General features: G+C 30.2%; 3 protein-coding genes across 4 annotated transcripts; 1 reads left to right on the forward strand and 2 right to left on the reverse strand.

Annotated features, from left to right (window-relative positions):
- The first annotated feature begins 206 nt into the window (after positions 1-206).
- Positions 207-3,632, forward strand: LOC143896590 (uncharacterized). Its single transcript, XM_077404545.1, has 3 exons — positions 207-995; positions 1,107-1,273; positions 1,358-3,632. The coding sequence occupies exons 1-3, from the start codon at positions 850-852 to the stop codon at positions 1,441-1,443; spliced, it is 399 nt and encodes a 132-aa protein (XP_077260671.1). The 5' UTR covers positions 207-849; the 3' UTR covers positions 1,444-3,632.
- Positions 3,633-3,689: 57 nt separating this feature from the next.
- LOC143896494 (odorant receptor 9a-like) lies at positions 3,690-8,373 on the reverse strand. The gene is made up of 7 exons (XM_077404392.1): positions 6,944-8,373; positions 6,244-6,513; positions 5,493-5,961; positions 5,190-5,289; positions 4,877-4,996; positions 4,264-4,419; positions 3,690-3,898 (listed from the first exon to the last, which is right to left on the reverse strand). The coding sequence occupies exons 1-7, from the start codon at positions 6,972-6,974 to the stop codon at positions 3,842-3,844; spliced, it is 1,203 nt and encodes a 400-aa protein (XP_077260518.1). The 5' UTR covers positions 6,975-8,373; the 3' UTR covers positions 3,690-3,841.
- LOC143896536 (odorant receptor 9a-like) lies at positions 6,384-15,146 on the reverse strand. 2 transcript variants are annotated; one of them, XM_077404474.1, is made up of 8 exons: positions 15,111-15,146; positions 14,428-14,701; positions 9,997-10,462; positions 9,807-9,906; positions 9,429-9,548; positions 8,831-8,986; positions 8,539-8,611; positions 6,384-6,517 (listed from the first exon to the last, which is right to left on the reverse strand). In XM_077404474.1, exons 1-7 carry the CDS (start codon positions 15,120-15,122, stop codon positions 8,558-8,560), a joined length of 1,182 nt encoding a protein of 393 aa, XP_077260600.1. In that variant the 5' UTR covers positions 15,123-15,146; the 3' UTR covers positions 6,384-6,517; positions 8,539-8,557. The 2 variants fall into 2 exon arrangements, with proteins under 2 accessions (XP_077260600.1, XP_077260591.1); XM_077404465.1 differs by having other exon boundaries at positions 14,428-14,697; positions 15,111-15,141.
- Between the last annotated feature and the right edge of the window lie 1,329 nt (positions 15,147-16,475).

Raw genomic sequence — 16,475 nt, forward strand, 5'->3', positions numbered from 1 at the left:
ATAAAACATTCGAGAGCAAAAAATTTCGTGACAAGTAGGTAGCGAGAAAAACAGTCGTATGTATCCATTATTTTCTCACACTTCTGTAATCGGCTATAACTTATATATTTATAACTATAGTTAGAAATAAATTATATGTAATATACTATTAAAATATATTCGTTGATCACAGCTGTAATAATCTGTGTTCATCTCATCATATCGTAGTAGAGGAGCCTAAGAGGGGATTTTAGGATTTACTCGAGCGCGACAGATTAACATATAGGGGGATATCTTGCACCCTGTTGAGTACCTCCACTATATATAAACCCTTAATATAGGATCGCGCGTCTAGGGCAGTCGATCAGAATAGTAAAAAAAAATCAATCGTTAGAAATACTTGAGCGCATCAGATTAAGGTAAGGTGGGTTAATAACATGCTGAAAAGTGTGCATTTCAATAATCTGACGATTTGAGCGTGACGTAAAGGAGTGGGAGGGTCACGAACTTGCAAAAAAAAAACGTCACTTTGACATTTTCGAGCGCGGTCAAATTTTTTTTATTTTGAAGGAAATAATTCAAGAATAACGGAAAAAATATAATCTGCCGATTTCCACAAGCCGAAGCAGCACAAATCGTCAGAAAAGTTTAGTGCGTGCAGCTGTAGTGAAGCATGTATTCCCCACTCCACGCCTCTATTTCCCTTTCACTTTTTCTCGATCTCTTACTCTCTCGCACCGTCTCCACACTACTTTCCGTCGCCATGACACCATCACAGTTGATCACACGCGTTCGTGGCAGTACAACGCTCTAGTTTGTTTGTCTGTTTAAATATTATAATATTTGTGCTAGTAATTATCTAATACGACGATGAGTGATGATACTCTAAAGTGTGTATTTTGTGGACAAAATAAACTTGGAAGAATTGTGAAATTTACGCCAGTGACAATAAAAAAATGCTTTACGGTTTTGGAGTATCGTCGGAGCAAACCGGTCCTCAGGAAATCACAGACAACGTACGATAATGTTGAACTTTCGGCTGAAAATTCATTAAATGAAGCTCGCAGTGCTATAAGTTATTCACAGTGATTAAAATACCTCATATTTTTCCAAATCTCGAGCAACAGGAAAGTGCAGCGGAATGCGATAATGCACCGGAAGTTTCTGGGGAGAGTTCCGAATCGTATGTTCCTGCAATGTTACTTCCACGACAACTCAGGGTGCTGGTACACCGACAGAGCGTACGACGATGTAGTCATAACACCTGATATTCTAGGAGATACTCCAGATTCAGGTATATTTTTTTTTCAAAACTTTGATAACACGCTTTTCATGATATAAATAAAATATTAAGTATTATAACGATTTCTTGTTACAGATATGCAAGCTGAAGATGAAATTGACGAACAAATCGAACCAGATTTGCAGTACGACGATAATTCCCCGGATGAAGATGAAGATTAAAAAAAATTTTTTTAAAGTTTTTTTTTCATTTTATTATTTTTTCTGCATATATTATAATTGAAAGAAATATATTTTTTTATTTGCATTCTATTTTCCATGTATTTTATTTGTCACATTTAATAATTTAAAAAAAAATTTTTTTTAATTTAACAATTTTTTTTTAATTTATCAGATTAAGAAAATCCCTCCAAATAATCGTCAGATTATGGGTCAGCACGACTAGAACATCAAGCTGAATCACCTGTATAATAATCTGACGCGCTCGAGTATTTCAAAATAGCGATTTTTTTTTGCATTATCAAGAAGCCGTCATGAGCTTGCGTCATGTCCGAATCGTCAGTCTTTTGAATGGGAGCTTCTTTCGAGTTCACTTAACATCCCCTCTGAATATCTGACGCGCTCGAGTATTTTCATGTGACTATTTTTTTTTACATTTTTGAAAATTTGTAGACGTTTCCCCCACCGGTGAAAGGGTGTACATTATATAACTTTTTTTTTCTTTCTACCATCTAATTTTCAAAATCCAATAGGTTCCTACGGCGCTCGAGTAAATCCCCATTTAGCACTCTGGGCTCCCCTACTATACATTTTATTGTATTAAAGATAAAACAAGTACTTTTTAATACTTATACAGTTTTACTTTCTTAGTAAGAAATATAACTGTAGTTATCTATATACCGTTCGTTTTTATTACTTGACAACAAATTTTGATAGACAACATTTTGAAGATTTAAATAAATTTGAAAATTAGTAAGTATCATTTGTTACCGAAATCATGCACCGTTATTTAAAACAATGGACTTTGGAACAGCTCTGTATTGTTCATTTACCATCGAAGAAGATGGTTCGCTTAGTACAGTCCATAAGGCTAAACTTAACATCGTACATCGTCGACAAGGACGCAAATATTTTGAATTGTAATTATATTTCGAATAATGTTTGATTATTGACATTGAAGACTTGGATAACAGTGAATTAGCGTAGTTTATATACTTATGTTATATTTCCACATATACGTACACAGTAAAAAAAATTAGTAATTTGCACTTGGCTTCCTCATAGAGGAAGTGATGTCTTAAGATCACGGTCTTACATACAGGTCTCTCAACTCTGATGTGTGTATGTGTCAAATTTACCGAAATTTCTATAACTCCAGAATTAATTAACCAAATCTTAACGAATTGTATATGAAATAAGGGTAGAATTTTCCGGGGAGTACTATAGAGTGCATAGTTTTTTGTTACCAATTTTCTGGAAACCGTTTTTTTTATTTTTCTAATTCTTGAGTAAAAAAATTTGACGAAGCAAAAAGAACCCCTTGATTATTAGCAATTATTATTAATTCTATATATTCTTTAGTTTTTTCTACCCCTATTTCATATATAATTCGTTAAGATTTGGTTGATTAGTTCTGGAGTTATAGAAATTTCGGTAAATTTGGCATACACATACACACATACGCACATACACACATACACACATACATACACACATACCGACATTTTTTTAAATAGCAATTTTTCAACGTTTTAGAACATTTTGAACACATTGGCAAAAGCAACTAAAAAAAATTTATTTTACGAAAACAAAGCTTTAACATATAAAATATATCACCAAGAATTCATGCACTTACATATATATAAATTGTGTTATTTTAACTCTTAAAAATGGTTAACCCTTAAATACCACACCTCTCAAGAATCTCGTAAATGACACATGGGGTCTAAAAGACCCCAGCATGAAAATTATTTTCAATGTTGTTCAAGGCTTAGAAAAGAGAATAAAATGCTTATATTGTTAAATTTTCAATTTCAACATAGTATAAAAAATTAAGTAAACTGAGTACTGCTAAGTGTACAAACGGGTAGGTCATTCACTCAACTATCATCAATGAGAGCATGAGCTCTTATTTTTGGGGGGAATATTTGAAAATATATCATTGTAAAGGGTCTGGGGTCCGCTGGACCCCGGGTGGCATTTAAGGGTTAATATTAATTTAACATAGAAAAGTTAAGTAACACAACAACGATATGTTAAATCAACATACAACTGTGTCAGAAATTTAACACAAGACTTTCTACACAGGAAAATTTTAACACAAATACAAAATGTTTTTTACTGTGTAATTAATATCAAATAGTTTAATATTTAACGGATGGATTTAGTTCGTAAAAAAATATGAATCTTTTTGGATTAAAATATATAGAACTGAGTTTAATTCTAAATTATATATATATTTTGCTTTTAATTATCTAATCGAAATACATTTCCATTAAATTATGCAGTAAAATTTATAATTTATTTACTAAAAACATTTTAATATTTACACAATTCTTAGTTTATTGCATTCTATAAGAGCAACATATTATTAGAAAAACTTTAACTTTATCTCACTTTCCTAATAACTTCTCGTCCTATGTAAAATAGATATATATCCGACCGACGTTTTTATTAACTAAAAAATATCTTTTTAGTAATAATTAATAATGCAATAAATATATAATCACACGAAGTTTTGAGATATGTATATAGTGTATATATAAGATAAGTTATATAGGTATATGGAGGTGTAAAAGTAAGAGTGGTGTAAGTCAAATTTATTGTATATTGTAGAGATTTCATCTATGCACACGAAAAAATATTTACAAAAATTTGATTTACACCACTCTGGTCTTTACCTCTCCATATAGATATGCATAAAGTATACATAGATGCAAAATATGTATAAATTATTAAATTATTGTATAAAAATATTACTAAAATTAGAAAGTTATTTAAATGTTTTTGCCACAATAATTATAAAACACTAAAATATCTTACATTGCAAAATGTAGTCATTGTCACGGGGAACATTTTTCCAGCGGTGAGGTAAATTGGTTTAGCGCCTCTTATCAGCAAAAATAACAAGTCTTGTGTAAGTTTTGGATCCACGGAATACCATTCATTACTGTAAGCTGCATAATATATTTCATCACACTAAAAAGTTTGAAAATTTTTTTAGATAAAAATTGTACGCATTGTTCCGTAATAAGAATAATCTAGCCATATTATATTTAAAAGTAATTAATATTTTGGCATTGATTATGAAGTAATTAATATTTTTATTTAAATTGTATATTAATGTAATTTATTATTTACATAAATAAAAAATGCGATAAAATATTAATTTCTATTTTCTAAAAGCTTACATTAAATTGTTTACAATATTTAATTTAATATAAATGATATTAAATCATGATAATTATATTTCTGCATAATATTTCGACATTAATATTTATTTTTGTTATGCGCTCATGCATGATAAATATTTAACTATATTGTGCATTAACACAAACATCTTTCTTAAATGAAATCATATTGTAATATAAGTGTAAATCTAGATACGAAACATAACTTAAACGATGTTTATGGTAAAAATAAGAATGCAACTTACTTGGGTCACCAAAAATTCACCCAGAGCACAATATAAACACATATGTCCAAATAAATTAAAAATCAGGGATACAAAATATACCAAGCGTGTGAGTGATAAATCATTTCCTTCGTCGAATAACTAATTAATTTACAGAATGCATAAGAACATACAATTTATCACAATAAAAATAATTTCATATATGTTTATCACAAAATATCTTATAAATACATATAGTAACAACTTAGATATCATTGCGTCAGTAATTTTTAATATTTACGTTTTGTGTTAAAGATTAATTAATAAGCAAATTTTTCAACGTATGCACACTCACGGTAATTATGCTGAAACCGCAGAAGGCGAACAGAATTGCAAAGTATGTAAATAACAAGAGAAATGTTATATTATATGTATCTTCTATAACGGCAATAGCTCTACGAAAGACATTTTGTGGATTAGATACACCTGGAGAACAAATTGTACATTTCCTAAGTAGCAGAGTTATGTCAAAAGACAACACAGTGACAAACTATTTTGGTCTATACTATTATAGATATCGTCGTGTTGTTTTTTAACGTTATTCTGTTGTAAATACGGATTTCATATATAAATTACATATTTTTCGTAAATATCAAACCTAAGTAAACGAATGTGTCGTGCCACACATCTCTTTAACATGTCGTGAGAATTGATGTATTTATCTAAATGTGTCAAACGATCTTTGAGAATGTCTAGTTGGCCGGATATATGGAAAACTAGCAGCCCAAGAAAATGATCGATTCCAATATAAGACATAATTGCGAGAACTATGTAGATAGCTTGACTTATATATGTCAGTTCATACTGCGGTCGTTTTGTTATATCGTAAATGTAATGGGTTTGTAGAGGCATTACTTTGCCTGGATCAGTAATGTTGGGCGTCAATCTCGTTGATATTCCAAAGATCGGGAGAATTATAACAAATAAGCATGCTACTCCCATTATGCAGTATGCACAAGTAATAATGATGCGTGCAGTCTGCGCCCTTCTGATCATTATATTTCTCTCTTGCACATTTTTTGATTTTCCCCAATCCTCAGCAATCATATCTATGATTGGTATGATAGCTTCAAAAACGTCAATATTATATATTTTAATGCACAATTAACAATATTGGAATAGAAACTATAAAAAATTGAACTGTCAGCAATAAAAAGTTTAATAAGATAGAGTAAAAACAATTATCTTTTATTATAGTTTTAAGACGAAAAACAGTATAAATAAGTGACAAAACCAAAGTTTTGTAATTTCAAATTAGAGATTATTAATAATTTTATTACACAATTTCGATATGTATATTTCTCATGTTAATCATTTACGGTTTAGGGTTATAGCAGAAAATTGCTTACCTTCTTTCTTCCACCAAAAAATCATGATTCTTATAGCGCAACTTGTAGCTGGTAAAGTAAATTGTAAATTTTCTATCATTAGCATAACATCTCCATAAATTCTTATGAAGGAATGTATAGAAGGAATCAAAACGCCGAACGATATTGTCAGGAAAGCGACGAGTGCTCGAAAATTGCACATTAACTTCTGTCGAGGGTTCTGTGCGGTTTTAGGCCAAAGTCCAATAAAATCCAAAGTGAAACGATTTAGTTTCACTGCCCATTTGAAGTCTACCTATAGAGACCTCAGTAAGTCACAGCTCATGAAAAGTATCATAGGATCTTATGCATACATATAAACTAACAATTAATGTAAAACGTGTAAAGTTATACACTTAATGGAATAAATAAAATAGAATATTTGACAACTAATTTTTTATTAATTATAAAATTCAAAAATTATTTTAAAAGTATTAAATAGCAGATAATAAAAATCTCATATTTTAAATACCTATGATAATAAATAGCTAATGTTTATTACAATTATTAAATATGATAATAATCAGCATAATTTAAAAAAGCATGATGCAATGCAATACATCATTTATTAACGGCGGTCAAATAAAATGTGGATTAAATGTCACTATCATCATTAAATAAATATATTTTTCAAAAAGTTACTGTGTCCTTCAGTTAAGATAACAATCACAATAACAAGCACCTCGGTATGCGGTATATTTCGAACTGTTCATGTCGAATGTTGTTTCAGGACTGGTATCTATTTCTTTTTCAGAAAATAATGTTAACTCTTACTCAGTAAAAGTCGTTCTGCGCGCATGCTTTTATGCCACTTCTCGAAGGTATCGAACGATCAAAACTCGCAACAAAGTATATTAAATATTCTGCCTCTACTATATCGTTTCAAATTTCCGTCAAGTTTCTAGCATTGAAACATGTTCGAATAAAAAATTGCACGATTATAAGTGGATATGTCTGACGAGAAAACAGCATCTGTTAAGTACATCTGTTATATTCGCACGCTTCTAATCCTCTGTTGCTTATAGTAATAGATTATATAGAATATCATGCATCGCTCTTGTGGTCTTAATTTCTTTTAATAATTTTGCCAAAATTTTTATTGTTTGATCTTATAATGTAAATTCTTCAAAATAAATATAAAACGTAAAGATCAAATTGTTATATTAAAATAACTTTAAACATATTAATAAATTGATTATTTTTACGGTTTTAAACTTTATTAGGTATTTCTCATAGTACTGTGTGTGATAAAATTAAAAGAAATTTTTAGAAAATACCTTATGAGTCACATATGATTCACTAAATTGTTCCTTAGAGTGCAAGAAACATTTCAATATAAAGTTAAAAGTGATTACGTATTATATTTAAAATTCCTACTTTAGTCATTGAAGAATATGTATATGTAGTTCTGTTAAATAAAAGTTAAGATAATCTCGACATTACAGAAGCACTTTTATTTGAAAAAAAAAAAAAAAAAAAACTATGTTAATTACAAGGTATCTTCTCGAAAGAAAACACTGGCGACATCTTCTTAGTCTAAAAAACGTGCAATGTTGTATTATATTTTAGGTTAGCAGCAAATTACAGATATAAAAGTGTAGACAGCGCTTATGCTGTTAAATCTTCGTCACCTCTTCTAAGCTAGCAGGACTAAATGGGCAGAATCAAACCGGACCTATCGGAATATTTAGTACTTTTTTTGTACTAATTTGTACCACTAGTAACAATTTTGTACCTTGTGCCGTTTCGGAGAAAATCATGTCGCTGCTACCTTAGAATTAAGCTAGAAAGACCACAAAAAAAATAAAAAAAGGATTTTAAATACAGAAATTTGAAGGACTGAATTTGTACTAATTTGTACCATACAAATAAACTTAATATATTCATCCCTTCTGCTTCAAACAGCCCCTAATAGAACTCAGTCCTCTTAGTCTCAAGAGTAAAGTACTCTTTCTAATCAGCAGAATCCATCGCTACTTGTAGACTCTATTCAGTATAATTTGTACTACAAAAATATAACGTTTCAGATTTTGTACCCCAGCCGTTTGATAAAAAACTACCCCCGATACCTAACAGTCTCAAGAGTAAAGTACTCTTTCTCATCAGCAGAATCAATAGATTTTGTACCCCAGCCGTTTGATAAAAAACTACCCCCGATACCTAACAGTCTCAAGAGTAAAGTACTCTTTCTCATCAGCAGAATCAATCGCTAGTTGTAGACTTGTTGTTTTCTTAAAAAAATTGCTTAATATTAAAGAAAGTTTAGATTTAACTTACTTTATTCTCAGCTTTGTACTTAGCTTCTCATTGTATGTAAAACGGATATATATCCAAATGATGTCTTTATTAACTGAAAAACACATTTATTAGTACTATATAGTTAAAAAAATATTTCTGAATAATTAATATTAAAATTTAATGTAATAAACAAGAGAATATATATAAAATAAAACAAAAGATTCAAGTTTTATCAAATAATATAAATAGTTGTATGAAATATATATTATAAAATTTTTGTGTCAAATAAGTTTTAATGAAAAAATTACTGTCGAACATTATAATATCTTACACTGCAAAACGTAGCCATCGTTAAAGGAAATATTTTTCCAGCAGTCAGATAGACCGGTATGGAGCCTCTTATCATTAAAAGTAGCAAGTTGTGGGTTACTTTTGGATTCATGGAGTACCATTTATTACTGTATGCCGCGTAGTATATTTTATTGCACTTAAAAATATTTAAAGTATTTTAGTCGAAAATTGTTACACATTTTATCTAGAAACTGAATAAATGTTACTTATTAATTTTAATCAATTAATGCACTTGTCAGACTTATAGTATAACTTTTCCATTCTATAAATACTTTATATTTCAGGATTAATTTATATTTTTACTTTCATAAACTTACGTTAAACTTTTGTGATAGCTCAGCAAATGAGATTAAACAAAGTCATCAACAATTTAGTTATGTATTATATACAGAAATTATTAATAATTTTTTGTACGTGCGTGACAAGTATTAGAATTAGTAGGTACGTCATGTATTATATTAAATATTCTTGCATAAATTTTAATTATATTATGTAGCATATATTGCATATATTTATTATGTTTATTATATGAAAATTTACATGATTTCTATAACAAAAAAGAGATAAATTCGACTAACCTGGGCAGACAAAATCTCCCCAAGAGCACAATATAAGCACATATGTCCGAATATATTGATTACGGTAAATATAAAACATACCAATTGAGGGAATGATATATCAGTCTCTTCGTCAAGTAACTAATAAATTTATAGAATAAGAGAAAATATAGGATGTTTTAAATATTAATATTATTAATATTAATTCAAATGTTTGTAATAAAAAATTATACAAATAGAAATTTCTTAGATAGAACATAGAAAAAATGCGTAGAGTATATATATATATATATATATATATATATATATATATATCAGTTATTTTCTTATTTTAGTTAAGAATTAATTTATTAATTCAAATAAGTCTTATAGAAATATAAAAAAATTTAAAATACTTACAGTAGGTATCCGGAAACCATAAAAAGCGAAGAGTATTGCAAAATATACGAATAAAAAGAGAAGGATTACATTATATGTATCTTCAATAACGTTAATAGCTCTATAAAAGGTGGTCCACGTATTAGATATTTACAGATGGAGTACTGATTACATATTTTATGTGGATTATATTAATATATAAATATCAAACCTAAGCAAACACTTGTGTTTTATTATACAATTCTTTATCTCGTGGAAATTAACACATTTATCGAAACTTGATAAACGGTTATTGAGAATCTCTAATTGGCCACATATATGAAAAACTAGTAGTCCGATAAAATTATCGATTCCACTGTAGGTTACCATGCTGACAATAATATTAATAGATTGACTAATATATGTCAGTTCATACTGTGGACTGTTTGTTACATCGTAAATGTAATAAGTTTGTAGAGGCAGTAGTCTGCCTGGATCAGTAATGTTGTTTGTGTCTCTTATCGATATTCCAAAGAAAGGAGGTGCGATAAGATAAAAGGCACCTGTTGACATTATGCAATAGGAGAATGTAATAATTATGCGTGCACTCCGTGCCCTTTTGATCATTACACTTCTGTCTTGGGTACTTTTCACCTTTATCCAATCTTCTGCGATCATATTCACGACTGGTATCATAGCTTTAAAGAATGTGAATATTATAATCTGCGAGAACACTTAACATAATTATTGAATCGGAATAAGGAACAATTACAAATTTAAATATAAACGAAAAGTAAGAGTCTTTTTTTTGTTTTTTAATAAAAAAAAACGAAGTTATTGTTATGTAAAAAACATAATTAAATTTGTAATATGTGATTTTTATTGCTCATTAGCTCACTCATATTATTTATATAACTGATAGGCCGGTATTCATAGTCAGATCTTATATATAAGATCGTCTTAAGTTTATCTTTAGATATTCCGTAGTCATTGAAACGAGTCGTTCAGCATCTAGAGATAAAAACTTAAGACGATCTTGAATAAGATCTGACTATGTATACTACCGGCTTTATATATATTTTTTTTTGTGATTTTTTATTAACCTTTAAAGCGCACATGGGGTGTAGGATACCCCACTCCGAACTTTGTGCTCTGATAAGTCCCATTAAAATGTCTTTTTCAATAATTTTTTAAACAATGTTAATTTTAAGAATTCGCTATAACTTTTGTTTATCCTTAAAATACATAACTTTAATTTCATTCAAAAATTTTTATGCAATAAAATAGTCAATAGCGTCGTTACAGTACATACTTAAAGACACTGGGGTATCTCATACCCCTAGTGCGCTTTACGTAATTTTTCGGAGGTGTGCGCTTTAAGGGTTAATATATTTTTATATACATACATAATGACTAATGTAATTGTATCGTGTAAAACGTTTGTTTTATTTTAAAAAGTAAATAACGTATAGATATTTTTAATGTAAGAAACGCACACAGCGCAAGTTATGATTCAAAGAGTTTAGAAAATACATTAATATAGTTTGTTCTTTATATAGAAATAGAATATATACATATATGATTGATTTCATTTACATAAATAAAATCAAGTTATTTTATGGAGAGAATATTGATATAGACTTTTAAAATATTATATATGTGTGTGCACATTATAATTATAATATAATATTTTCTCAATACTAGGCCGAAAGTACGTCGTTCCGGCTTCCATCTTACGGCAGAAAGCCTAACTTTTATGCCGTGATAGTGTCGCGCATGCGCTCTGCGACAGCGGGCCGAAAGGTACACTGATGAGACTGGTACACAATACACAAGACGGCCGAAAGTCGAGAGTCGCTCACTCTGTTACATAGAAACTTATTCGCGCGCATTAATACAATAAAAGAAGTTCCCATCATACAGTAGAACCTCTATCTTCTGTATTAACATTCTAACCACACTCCGCTAACTACTCTTGATTTCTAACCTTAAAATTTATTTGCAATTGATGTACGCCAATATTTGACAGTTATCTAATTTTGTGAATTGTGCATAATAGAAATTGCTATTACTACAATTATGAGTGCAAATGAATCATCCGATGAATCATCAGATGAAGATGAAGTTAACAGAAATTTTGAAGCCGAAGCGCAATTAATTATTGAAACTGACACCTTACCTAAGAAATCTGCCGAGAGATACCTACTTGTGTACGAAACATATAAAAAATGGAAAACGGAACATAAAAATGCATTGTCACAATCCGAAGAAGATAATCTTATAGTATATTTTCAAAGTTTACAAACAAGGTTAAGTCCGGCAACGTTGTGGAGTGTGTACTCAATGTTGAAAAACATATTATACACAAGAGAGAACATTGATTTAAGCAAGTATTACAAGTTAATAAATATAATTAAAAATAAAGCCAAAGGTTATAAACCAAAGAAATCTGCTGTGTTCACATGGGATGAAATTATGAAGTTCATGAATGATGCGCCGGATCACCAATATTTAGGATTAAAAGTATGTATGGTCGGGGGCAGGCTTCAAATCAAATACATCTAAATAAATAAATGTAGTTATTTTTCTGGAATACTTATTTTTTATTAATTTGTAAAACGAACTTTTATTATAGTTTTATGAAGCTTGGTCATTATTTTGCGAGTAATAAAAATTATTAACAATATTGCCATGAAACACACAATTTTCATATTTTATACTTGAATCTTTGATTTTAGCTGAATGAGTAGAAGTTAAATCTGATGCCTGGTTATCCCTTTCAGTTGTTTCAAATTTATTTCTTTTTATTGGTGGTTTATTTTCTTTTTGACAGTGAACAACAGAGATCGGTGGTTTGTTCATGAAATGCGTTGGCTTGATTGATTCACTATTAGCATTTACAACTATTTTTCTCTTGCTCCCGGCATAAAAAAATGTTGGTGACTGTTTTGACTGTCCTGGTAGAATCAGTTCTTTTGGTAAAGTAGGTTCTTTTGGTAAAATCGATTCTTCTGGTGGAATCAATTTCTCTAGCTCTGCTAAAGCGTCATTATCAACTTCGAACTCTTCATGAAAATAATCATAACCAATTTCTAATGTGTTTCATGGCAATATTGTTAATAATTTTTATTACTCGCAAAATAATGACCAAGCTTCATAAAACTATAATAAAAGTTCGTTTTACAAATTAATAAAAAATAAGTATTCCAGAATAATAACTACATTTATTTATTTAGATGTATTTGATTTGAAGCCTGCCCCCGACCAGCAGCACTCGCTTCGCTCGTGCAGCAAATGTCGGGGCAGGTATCAATATCATTTAACACACGAATGCAATTTCATTCGTACTTTCGGCCTAGTATTGAGAAAAATAGTATACACTACATGGGCAAAAAGTTGAGAGCCCTGAACTGCGCGCCATGATGCCCTCGGCTTCGCCTCGGGCATCATGGCGCGCAGTGCAGGAATCTCAACTTTCTGCCCTTGTAATGTAATATACTATTTTACAACACCTCCACGGAAAGTTCGACTTTCCATGCCTGTAGAGAGGGACGAAAGTGGCCAATTTCACGCCAGGGAGGAAAGTTGTTATTTTTGTCCCTGTTTGGCGGGACGAAGGTGGCCACTTTCCTCCTTAGGGCGAAAAGCAATCACTTTCGTCTCGCTAAACAGGGAGAAAAGTGGCCACTTTCGTCCCTGTTTGGCGGAACAAAAGTAAAGTAACGGGCAAATCTTAAAACATATATAAAAACTTTCCAGCAAGTGACAAGTCGACACAAGTGTCGTTTTGTCCATAATCCAATCTTTCAATTCCAAAATTGTAGTGTAAATGTTAAATTTATATATTCCAACTTAATAAACTGCGCGCCGATTATTTGTCAGACTTGAAACACAGCTATCGTTGGAATATTAATATTTTTCGCAATAATTTCTTTACAGTTTTTTAAATAATTAAATCGTATAGATTTAATTCTGGGGAGGGAAGGGTATTAATGTTCCAACGATAGCTGTGTTTCAAGTCCGACAAATAATCGGCGCGCAGTTTATTAAGTTGGAATATATGTATATACGTATATACATTTTAATTCGTTACTTCTGTAACTGTTAATTCTCTATTTGCGCACCACGTACCGCGCTTGACTCGTATTGCCGTCTATTAATTTATTGACATTTTCACGAGTCTAATGATATATATTTATATTTCAAAAATTATATCTATTTTTTACATTTTTGGGAAATTTTATTGTCATTTTAAAATTAAAATTTTATATATATATTTTTTAATTTTATTTTAATTTAATTTTTTTCATGTAGGGGGCTTCGCCCCTTACACCTCTTCCCCCAGGGGCTTGGCCTTTGGACCCCACATCACTCTCTTTTTCTCTTTCTATTTAACTACACGCGCGTATAAACTGTATGAATGGAACATCAAACGTATACATTCTACAGGCATTCAAAAGTCGAACATTTCCGTAAAGAGGTGTTGTGAAAAATATCGTGTGCACCTCGGGTCGAAAGCTTTTTCAGACTCGTGTGATTTGCCGCCCGAGCCGAATCACACTCGTCTAAAAAACGCTACTTTCGCCCCTTGGTGCACAATATACTATTAAATTATGTGCTTCCATAATTATAATTTAGATAGATAATCATAAATAATGTCTACCTTCTTTTTTCCACCAGAAAATTACGATTCTTATCAAGCAACTTATAAGTGGTAGGGTGTATTGTAAATTATCTAGCATTAATATAATGTCTCCAAAAATTCTTGTCAAAGAATGTATAGTAGGAATAATAAGACAGAATAATAATCCCAGAAAAATCACTAACACTCGAAAATTGCACATTAATCTTTGTCGAGAATTTGGTACAGCCTTAGGCCAGAGCCCAATTAAATTTAAAGTCAAACGATTCAGTTTTACTGCCCATTCGAAATCTACCTGTAGAAGTCTTAGTGAGTCCGAAGTTTATAAGATTGTTTATTTTTATTAATTTCTAACATACACGAGTAAAACCACAGTTAATGGGCAAATATAAAATATTTTTTAATAAAATGCAAAAAAAATAATATTTAAAAACACCTCACTTTTTAGTAATCACGCAAATTTAGTGATAGATATAAAAGAATAGAATATGATGAATAATCCTCCCCCCCCCCAAGAAAGATCTTACGTTAGATGTAGTTAATGTTTTGTTGCAATAATTCAATAACTTAATCCGAAATACTATTATAGTAAAAGCAATAAAATAATTTAAAACTTTCAAATACTATTATTAGTTGTACACATGGTAATGAAAATTCATATATATTAAGATTTTTCCAATAACAGTTACAACGATAATAAACACCTTGGTATCCATTATATTTTGGACTTTCCATGTCGAGTGTTGTCTAGAGACTGAAGTCTGATTCTCCTTTATGAATCGATATCACCTCGTAATCAGCAAAAAGCATTTTTCGCGCATGCTCAAAATAATAATGCTCGAGAGAGGCAAATCAACTTGCAACAAAGTATTTTAAATATTCTGCATCCCCTCGTTTCAAGTTTTCAGCGCCAAACATCACGCAAAATAATAATAAAAATTTTCGTAATAATAGGTCTTTGTGACACGTAGATGAAGAAAACGCTTATGGGAACATTTGTTATATTCACACGTTTTTACAATGAGTTATAGCTTATAACATTACTATACTTATATTAACAATAGATGACACATAATCCGGCGTTGTATAACATATAATGTCGTGAAAAATAATTTACGTATTATTTATAACTTACTTGCAGATCTCCAAATTGAAATCGCATCTCTCTCCATGATAACGTCATTGTAAACATTGAGTTGTTATTTTAAAAGATACCAACTCGTCGCAATCATTCATCATCGATCGATGGTAGTTATAGAAACTAGTCATTTTCCTGAAGACTTGGATGCTGAATGTTTTAATTTCAGTAACTTTGATCTGCAATACTGAAGAAAGTGTTTGAACCGCATATTCTTTCCCAGCTCTCTCTCTCTCTCTCTCTCTCTCTCTCTCTCTCTCTTTTTTTCTCTCTCTCTCTGTTTAATATTACTAAATTATTTATCATTCAATAAAAACTTGGGTCACATATGCATACATATGTTGAGAACATTTAAATACATGGTAATCGATATCCAGCATGAGTATTCATAATAATCATAATAATTCTCATTATCTCTGGTCCCAAGTAGTCATCGACGAAACGTGAATAATAACAGGTGAGTAAAAATACAATAAATATAATGCCATACATGTGACATATTCCCATGCACGCAAGACCAGTTATGTGTGATTACTATTTAGGGGAGATCAGGGCACGCAAGTTCATATAAAATTAAATACAGAAACATATGTATCTGTAATTAATTCTGTATCCATATGCGTGCCCTTGTCTTCCTTAAATAACAATCATATGTAATTGATCATATACAACGCACAATATAATAACATGTTTACCACCATGTTAGTACGTTACGATGGTAACATATATCTTATAACACTCCAAAAGCACTTTTGACATAAATATTGATAGATATAAATTGGAAAACCTATTTATAATTTTATTTATAATTTTATTTTATTAATAATTGATACTCATAACAAAGTAAATTTAGATCAATTTTATACGTACAAAATTTTATTAGAGTGGAATTGTTTTGGACTTTATACTTACAAACAAAATCATATTTATA

The sequence above is a fragment of the Temnothorax americanus genome, unplaced genomic scaffold (assembly GCF_048541705.1).
Source record: "Temnothorax americanus isolate GAGA-0224 unplaced genomic scaffold, ASM4854170v1 Scaffold1, whole genome shotgun sequence".
Classification (NCBI taxonomy): Eukaryota; Metazoa; Arthropoda; class Insecta; order Hymenoptera; family Formicidae; genus Temnothorax; species Temnothorax americanus.

Excerpts from the sequence above, each read along its gene's own strand:
- LOC143896494 (XM_077404392.1), bottom strand. The coding sequence starts at position 6,974 with ATGAACAGTTCGAAATATACCGCATACCGAG. Across the intron at positions 6,514-6,943 it reads GAAATATACCGCATACCGAG|ACTTCAAATGGGCAGTGAAA; the intron begins GTGCTTGTTATT and ends CTCTATAGGTAG. Across the intron at positions 4,997-5,189 it reads GCGGTTTCAGCATAATTACC|TTATTCGACGAAGGAAATGA; the intron begins GTGAGTGTGCAT and ends TAAATTAATTAG.
- LOC143896536 (XM_077404465.1), bottom strand. The coding sequence starts at position 15,141 with ATGGAAAGTCCAAAATATAATGGATACCAAG. Across the intron at positions 14,698-15,110 it reads AAAATATAATGGATACCAAG|ATTTCGAATGGGCAGTAAAA; the intron begins GTGTTTATTATC and ends TTCTACAGGTAG. Across the intron at positions 10,463-14,427 it reads TTTCTGGTGGAAAAAAGAAG|CTATGATACCAGTCGTGAAT; the intron begins GTAGACATTATT and ends CATTCTTTAAAG.
- LOC143896590 (XM_077404545.1), top strand. The coding sequence starts at position 850 with ATGAGTGATGATACTCTAAAGTGTGTATTTTGTGGACAAAATAAACTT. Across the intron at positions 996-1,106 it reads CTCAGGAAATCACAGACAAC|GAAAGTGCAGCGGAATGCGA; the intron begins GTACGATAATGT and ends CTCGAGCAACAG. Across the intron at positions 1,274-1,357 it reads AGGAGATACTCCAGATTCAG|ATATGCAAGCTGAAGATGAA; the intron begins GTATATTTTTTT and ends TTCTTGTTACAG.